The sequence below is a fragment of the Sminthopsis crassicaudata genome, chromosome 3 (assembly GCF_048593235.1).
Source record: "Sminthopsis crassicaudata isolate SCR6 chromosome 3, ASM4859323v1, whole genome shotgun sequence".
NCBI lineage: Eukaryota > Metazoa > Chordata > Mammalia > Dasyuromorphia > Dasyuridae > Sminthopsis > Sminthopsis crassicaudata.
In genome coordinates this window covers 611,944,919-611,953,379 of record NC_133619.1, presented here as the reverse complement: position 1 = coordinate 611,953,379, position 8,461 = coordinate 611,944,919, and the positions used below count along the sequence as shown (strand labels likewise).

At 40.6% G+C, this 8,461-nt stretch overlaps 1 protein-coding gene across 1 annotated transcript; it reads right to left on the bottom strand.

Moving 5' to 3' along the window:
- Nucleotides 1-4,501: 4,501 nt before the first annotated feature.
- Nucleotides 4,502-7,134, bottom strand: LOC141564055 (phospholipase A2, membrane associated-like). The gene is made up of 5 exons (XM_074306051.1): nt 7,007-7,134; nt 6,295-6,344; nt 5,854-5,998; nt 5,270-5,376; nt 4,502-5,018 (listed from the first exon to the last, which is right to left on the bottom strand). Exons 2-5 carry the CDS (start codon nt 6,332-6,334, stop codon nt 4,876-4,878), a joined length of 435 nt encoding a protein of 144 aa, XP_074162152.1. The 5' UTR covers nt 6,335-6,344; nt 7,007-7,134; the 3' UTR covers nt 4,502-4,875.
- Between the last annotated feature and the right edge of the window lie 1,327 nt (nt 7,135-8,461).

Here is an 8,461-nt window from a genome sequence, read left to right as displayed (position 1 = left end):
AGGAAGAAAGCATGAATATATGCTTGCAGTTAAGACTAGGACTATTACCCATTTTGTCCATCTCATGGAAATGACTTTTTTGAAATAAAAATCAGCTCATATTTCTCCAGAGACAAAAACCATTATAAAACATAGATCACAAATGAAGATTTTGCTCCCCCCATCCCTCATCTCTCCAAAGAGAGATGGGTGTTATCAAGGGTAAGTGATGTCAGTTCTCTGGGTAATGATGAGGCAAAAGAGAGAGAGATGTGGAGAGAGGATAAATTGATTAGGTCCCAGTAATGATGACAGAGAAGGAAACAGCACAATTCAGCAGGGGTATATCAGATTACTTGAAGTGGGTCATCAAGCCAGACAAGAGTTTGCTTTGTGATTATGTTTAGTCACAGTCCTAGTACTCTGCACTTGGAATTGGCTGGCTGCTGAGGCTGTGCCCTTTACTCTCTGTATAAGCTCTAAAGGCTCTGTGCTCCCTCTATCCAGTATAGCTTTTATCTCTTATCATCATTCAGGTCCTCTTTCCCATTAGACAATTATACTTCTCATCAGTTCCACTGCTGATAAGAAAAGTCCTGTGTTAAGGCCATTTTCTGATACTATCCACTGATTTTCTTCCTAACCTCTCCCCACCAAAAGACACACACACACACACACACACACACACACACACACACACACACACACACAGGGTCCTCTCTCCTTTCTTTCTTTCTCTCTCTTTCTCTCTGTCTCTCTATTTGTCTCTCTCAACTACTTTTGCTTGATGAAAATATTCCTAGTCATGGCCAGACTAATTGGTCCTTGGGGGACAAACTCAAATATTATCCAAGAAGAATGATAAGATTGTTGACTTGGAACTAGATAAAGATCCATATTGATTCAAATATAATTGAGAAATGTTTTACAAAATAAGTACATACACAGCAAAACTAATGTTAATTGGTGGCTTTCTATGTCAATGTCCTGCTATGGGAACCCTTTTGTGGTCGTGTTTAACACCACTGATCTGGTCCAATGTACCCATTTTATAACTAAAGAAGATGAGTGACTTGCACATTGTCACATAGCTAGTTTGTAGAATTGAGATAGAATAGAATATATAATGTTGATATAGATATGATATATAATATAGCCTTCATCAGCCTTAATTTGGTGTTCAGAAAGTGTTTCACAAGAGAACCTGCCCTTTCCTCCAATCCATGTCCAGTGTCCACCCTTCTTGTTATTCATCACCTCCTATCTGGGAAACTTCACTAACAAGAGAAATCAGAATGGTACAACCCAAGGCCTATCACAAAGGGGAATTGATTCTCTTTTTTGAAGAGGGTCCGTTGATGTTTTGACTTGTGCATGAGCTGGATTGAAGTGAGACAGAGTTACAGTCACCACCCTCACTCTCTCTTCCAGAGTCATCAGTCTGGTGACAGGACAAAAATCAAGATGACTGGCTTCTCATTTCTCCTTTACCTGATGCCAGAGTTATCTTTCTCATTCCTTGATTTGCTTATGTTGATCTTCTGTTAAAGAAAATCTCTAGGTTTTTCTCAATTCAGATGTTCATCTCAGGCATTCGAAATCCTTCACAATCTACCATCATCTTACTTTTGTCAGTCTTATCTCTTGCGAATCCTTTCTAGACTCCAGCGACACTGGATATCTCACTAGCCCCTAAAGTCTTGTACTTTTCCATGTCCACTCCTTTACTCATGTCATTCTCTCTGCCTATAATAGCCTTCCTTCTCTTTACTTGTTGAATACCTCTCTGATATATGGGTGGAGGAATTATCCCAGAACTTAAATAGTGCCTTAAAAGGTGATTAATAGAAACATGTTTGGTATGTGTATGTTGGCAGCAGATAAACACCAGGTGATGAGAGGCATCAAAAGCACAGAATTCAGAGTCAGAGAACCCAAGTTTAAATCTCATTTTTGCCACTAATTTGCTGCTACTACTGTTACTATTATTGCTGCTACTATTACACTTCCACCACCACCACCATCATTACTACCTCCTTTTCCTCTTTTCTTCCTCCTCCTCCTATGATTACAGCTATTACTGCTACCACTATTCTTATTACTACCATCACCACCACTACCACAGCTCACTATTTCCTTGTCCTACTGCTCTTACTATTTCTATAATTACTGCCATTACCACTACCACTATCACTGTTACTGCTAATACTACTACTACCACTACTATTACTACTTGTACCATTACTACTTCCAGCACCACCTCCACCACTATAATTACTGTCATTCCTGTTGCTGCTGCTGCTACTATTACTACTATCGTTACTACTAGTACCACTACTATTACTATTATTACTTCTAGTACCAGCACCACCACTGTTATTATTGACATTGCTGTTGCTGCTGCTGCTACTGATACAACAACAACAACTACTACTATTACTATTATTACTGCTACTTCTTGTCACTGCTACTGCTACTAGTACTATTGCTACTGCTACTACTATTATTATTACTGCTACTAATATTGCTAGTGCTACTACTGCTGCTGCTGCTACTGCTACTTTTATTGTTATTGCTGCTGCTGCTATTGCTACTGTTACTTTTATTACTATTGCTGCTGCTGCTACTATTGCTATTGCTGCTGCTGCTACTGCTATTATTGCTACTGCTTATCATTGCTGCTGTTGCTATTGCTGCTGCTGCTATTGCTACTGTTACTTTTATTACTATTGCTGCTGCTGCTACTATTGCTATTGCTGCTGCTGCTACTGCTACTATTGCTACTGCTTATCATTGCTGCTGTTGCTATTGCTGCTGCTGCTACTACTGCTACTATTGCTACTGCTTATCATTGCTGCTGTTGCTATTGCTATTATTACTGTTGCTGCTGCTACTACTATTGCTACTCTCTCTCTTGCTTTTATTATTGCTGCTGCTGCTCCTGCTACTACTGCTATTGCTATTACTATTATTGCTACTGCTGCCACTGCTACTATTGCTACTGTTGCTACTACTACTACTATTGCTGCTGCTACTGCTGTTACTACTACCACTACTGCTACTATTGCTATTGCTACTGCTGCTGTTACTACTTCTACTACTTCTATTATACTGCTGCTGCTTCTATTACTAGTACTACTGCTACTACTACTATTGCTACTGCTACTATTACTGCTGCTGCTGCTACTACTAGTACTCGTAGTTACCCTGGCTCCAAGTGCAGTGTTCTCTCCACTGTCCATACAGCTATTGCCTGTGAAACCTTAGTCAAGTCATTGCCACTCCTTTTTCTGAGTTTCCTGATTTGTAAGATGAAGGATCACAAATGAGAGCTCGAAGGAACGTAGAGGTTATCCAGCCCAGCACTCTCAGTTGGCAGGTGAGAAGCCTGTAGTCCAGAGAAGACAAGTGATTTTTCTTCACCCACCCAGAGATTTGAACTCAAATCCTTGTACTCCAGAGCCAGAGTTCTTTTCATACCCAGCACTGTACAGCTTCTTTAGACCAGACTAGATGTCATGTGTTTGTGATCTTTTCTCTTTCTACCACTGGCATAATTTGTGTTTGATGTGTTGTTGTCCACCATTAGAGTGTAAACTCCTTGAATATAATGATTTTTTTTTTCTTTTTTGTTTCCATAGTGCCGAGCATAATACTTGGCATAGAGTAGGTGCTTAATAAATGTTTATTAAACTGAATCAAGTATACAGAGGAGAAGTATAAGTAGACTTGGGTATCCATAATCCCTTATTAGTGTATTTAGAATTTTGTAATATTCTATCATAGTAGATAGAGCTCTGGACCTCAAGTCCAGGAAAATCTGGATTCAAATCTTGTTTTTGATTCCTACTAATCATTTCACTTCCCGGACCATTTTCCCACACTTTAAGTTCTAAATAGGATTAATGTTTTACTTTCCCTCATCAATGATATCACTGTGTCTGGAATGCACTACATAAATATTTGGCAGAAAAGACTTGGCCATTTAAAAGGTGTTCAATTCTGGCTGATATGAACATTCTTTCCCTTAGAAGTAGGTAGCTTACAGACCTGTGGAGATTAAGGTGCTCTTGATAACAGGAGTGCTGGAGACCATTTACAGAGAAGGTGAGTCAGCCCAGCTGGAAGTAGGGGAAGGGGGTCAGGAAAAGGTCTCTGGCCTGTTCCCAAACCTCCATAGTCAGCAATTGCATCATTAGATTCAGTGATTTAATAAGTACTAATTATATATCTACGTGAGGAATGCAGAAGTAGCTTTGAGATTACAGATTATTCTCCTGAATACTTAACTAGGTAGTTTCTAGTAGTAGTACCTACTTTTAACTCTGGGATTCTGTGTTTCTGAATTTTTCAGAGGAACAGTGAAAAGTCAGAGGAGCTGAGTCTGCAGGTAAGAGAGGGCAGAACCACATTTCTTTCTCCTGTTTTCCTTTCCTCCTTCTCCCCCATCCTGTTTGACGCATGTTGAGCAAATTTACTTGTGCCAAAAACACAAGACTGATTAAAACAAAACAAAACAAAAAACAGGCCCAACCTTTTATTGATACTTCCCCCCCCCCCCACATATCACTGTCACTTCCTAATAACCACTCCCCTCCTCATAACAATGAGGAACAGTTCAAGAAACCAAACCGAAAGTCCCAACAGCAGCAGACTACAGGTATGGATTCCACCATCAGGCCTTTGGAATTGAGGTTGGTAATTTATATTAGAATGCCTAGCTCAGAGAAAGCAATTAATAAAGGTTTGTTGATTGATTGCATTTAATTAATCTGAATCCTGATGGCAAAGCAATAATATTCAGAAAAGTATTGTTGGTTGGGTTGGGGTGATGGCTTTGGAATTGGAGTTCTGAGGCTTCTTGTTTATTCTTGTTGAGAAAAGAGAAAATAAGCTTCAGCATCGGGGTTCATTCCCTTTACACAGAAAATTGGGGAAGTTGCGATATAACACTCTATAACTCCCCAGGTTTTTCTTCATACAGTAGGCAGCAGCTTTATCGCAGGCACAAATGGCCTTCTGACAACTGGTCCCAGACCCTGTAAATTTAGAAGAAATGGGAGGGGTAGTAATTTTCTATTTCCATGTCTCCCCCGCCCCTGCCAAGCTGAACCCCTTTCTTTGGTGCCTTAATGGAGAGAGCCCCTTCCCTAGAGGAAGGTCCTAGTCTGAGGGGAGAATGCAGCCCTAGTTCATAGGGAGTCTAGGAGCCCTGTCCTTCCAGACTCCATGTGAGGCTTCTGCACATCTGAAGTGCTCAGTGGTGCCTCATTGTAATGTGTTATCTTACCACAGATAATGGACCCAGACTGGTACTTGTAGTTGTAGTCCTGTGTTTTGGGTTTGCAGCCTTTCTTCTCCAGCTTAAAATAGCAGCAATCATGGGTGGAACAGCACCTAAAGGGAAGAGCCCTAGTGAATGCTCTCCTTCTGTCCTATTGGGAAGCAAGTGGTCAGCAAATAGGACAGTAAGAGAGGCCATGCAAGGAGGCAGCCTGCTGTGGTGGGAGGATCTGGTCTGGGAGTCAAAACCCCTAAGTTTAGGATCATGTTCTTCTCATCTGTAAATCAGGGAGATGGACTACCTTTTCTCTATGGTCTTTTTCAGTTCCAAACCTTGTATTTAATATGATTCTAAAAACTTCTCTGGTCTCAGGCTTCTCTATTTCCCTTGTGGAGGATTACTCAGATATGTATAGAAAGACTTCAAGTAATGCTTGGAGAAGGATACTCTTTTAGACTTTTGAAATGCATCTTTTTAGTGCCCTTGCCTTTGCCTTTTCCATTAATTTGCATCTCCTGTCAGTGCTCCTTCTAGTGATTCCCAGGAAGTTAAGATCACTACCCTGGCAGGACAGGGGAACAGCAGCTTACCTGTCAGTAGCATCCTTGGGGGTTCCTTTGCCTCCCAAGCCACAGTGGCATCCATAGAAGCCATAGTCAGTCAATGCATTCTTTCCTGTGAGCTTCCCAATCATGTCTCCGAATTGTCTCAAGGCCCCATGTACCTCAGATAGCCCTGCAAGAGAGATCAATGGTCCCCAATAAGATGTGACCATCCTTCTGTCCTCACTTTCCACCATTGTTTCGGTCTGACCTTCCCACCCTTCATCTGAGGGGAGAATCTTGCCCTATTTTCCTTCCAGTTTCTAAGAAGAGACAGTGAAGAATTAATTGGGATTGGCAAGATTCAAGGAATGGAGAGGACTAGGGAGCCCAAAAGATGCTGGGGAAAGGAGCTTTTTAAGCCACCCAGAAGTTGTCCTTCCTGGGGCTGATTCATGGGAAGAGGTCAGTTATGTAGTCACTTCTTACCACAGGCCATTAGTACAGCTAGCAGCAAGACTATCTTCATTTTGAGGTCTCTGTGGGAGAAAATATAAACCTTATGTCTAGCTCCTCAAGTGAGAGCCCCACACTCCTGCTTTACCCCTGGGGTGGCCAACTGCCATTTGGGAGGTGAGACTAGGTCCTTAATCTTATTGTAAGGGATTGCAGGAACCATCTACTGCAATCTATACCTGAGCAAAAAATCCTTGTATGAAATTTGTATTGTCACAGAAACATATTACCCAGACACTGCACCCCTTCCCTCAGCTCTGAACACTGTATTGTTACACAAATGTATAATTCTTATTCTCTAGACACACAAACATTGTAATTCAATACAAACAGACCACCTCAACTCACACTCTTCTTACAATACTTAAGGCTACAGAAATTCAGAGACAAATCAATACATAAAGAACATTACTGGCACAGAGAACTGCACTCAGATCTTCTAAACAAGGGATTCTTAACCTTTTTTATATTCCAGTCCTCTTTAGCATTCTATTAACCCATTCTCAGAATCCTGTTTTTGGATGCACAACATAAAAAATATATGGGATTAAAAAGGAAAGCAAATTATGTTCTTAGTAATTATTGAAATATTTTAAAAATTCAAGTTCGCAAACACCAGATAAAGAACCCCTTCATGCTCTAAATATACCTAATAATAGAGAATCACACAAACACAGACACATACTCTCTGACTTGGACAAATTTCTTCTGATCTTTTGGGCTCCAGATGCTGTTAGCTGTTTCTTGGTTAAATCTGCTCTTGAGTCTAATTGGTCCACAAAGCAGAGAAGCTCCATATATAGATCCAGGAGGGCTCTGTTTCCAGTAATACCTCTTGGGATAAAAATTCCCAGAAACCTGCCCAACACCAAGAGTCCACGTTGCAGGAAGAAGGGGTGGGGCCAAAGTTTGTTCTAGAAGTCCAGAAGGAGCTCCTTTGGGTTTCCTAAGAAGTATTCTCCTAGATGGGATAAGACAGTCTCTTTGATTGAATTCTAAGTGACAGGCTGACCTTTGACAGTCAAGTTAGGGTTAGATTCAGGGACTTTGTATCTCAAGGATGGTTAGAGAACATACTCAACTTTCCTACTCATATTTTCCATCCTTCCTCAGACTTTGGACTGTGGCTTTTGACAACTCTATAAACATTTGCTAGACTTCTTACTCATAGAAAAGACTAAACCACTCATTTAGCACCCCAACAAAGTGGGGTCTGTACAGAACCCTTTATAAATGTGTTGGTTATGATTGGGTGGGAGCAAAGAGAGGAGGAGAGAAAGAGGCTGAAAGAAAAGGCAAAAAATAGAGGTTAGAAAAAGGATGAGATAAAGAGCTTACATATTTGACTTACTAGGGAGTCACTAAAATTTATCGAGTAGGGAAGTAATATGGTTAGAGCTATACTTTAGGAGCTTCATGGAGGACAGGTTAGATAAGGGAGAGATGAGAGAGGGGGACTGATTAGGAGGCTGCTACAGTAATTCAGGAGAGACATGATGATCTCAATTAGAATTGTGGTTATGAGGAGGCAGCTTGGTGGCGCAGTAGATAGAGTACCAGCCCTGAATTCAGGAGGACTCGAGTTCAAATCTGATCTCAGACACTTAACTCTTCTTAGCTGTGTGACCCTAGGCAAGTCATTTAACCCCAGCCTCAGGGGGGAAAAAAAAAAAAGAATGGTGGCTATGAGAGTGAATAAAAATGTAGAAGTAGAATGATTTTGATAACATGGGATGTTTGGGATTAAGCATTGTGAAGAGTCCAAAATAATATCAGGAATGAGAGCCTGGGGATTAGAAAGGCATTTTATTTTTAAAAAAAGCTTTTTATTTTCAAAATATATACATGGACAATTTTCAACATTTACTCCTACAAAACCCTGTGTTCTAATTTTTTTCGCTCCCTTCTCCCTCACCCCTTTCCCCAGTTGGCAAGCGATCCAATATATGCTAAATGTGCAATTCCTCTATACATATTTCCAGAAATATCATGCTGCACAAGGAAAATCAGATCAAAAAAGGAAAAAAAGAGAAAGAACACAAAATGTAAGCAAACAACAACAAAAAGAGTGAAAATACTATATTGTGGTCCACATTCAGTTCTCACAAGTCTTCTTCCTGGGTGCATATGGCTCTCTTCA

What these genes read in the sequence shown, in the direction of transcription:
- LOC141564055 (XM_074306051.1), bottom strand. Translation starts at nt 6,334, where the DNA reads ATGAAGATAGTCTTGCTGCTAGCTGTACTAATGGCCTGTG. An exon ending in CCCAAGGATGCTACTGACAG is followed by an intron (nt 5,377 to 5,853) that starts GTAAGCTGCTGT and finishes TCTTCCCTTTAG; the next exon opens with GTGCTGTTCCACCCATGATT. An exon ending in GTCTGGGTCCATTATCTGTG is followed by an intron (nt 5,019 to 5,269) that starts GTAAGATAACAC and finishes CTAAATTTACAG; the next exon opens with GGTCTGGGACCAGTTGTCAG.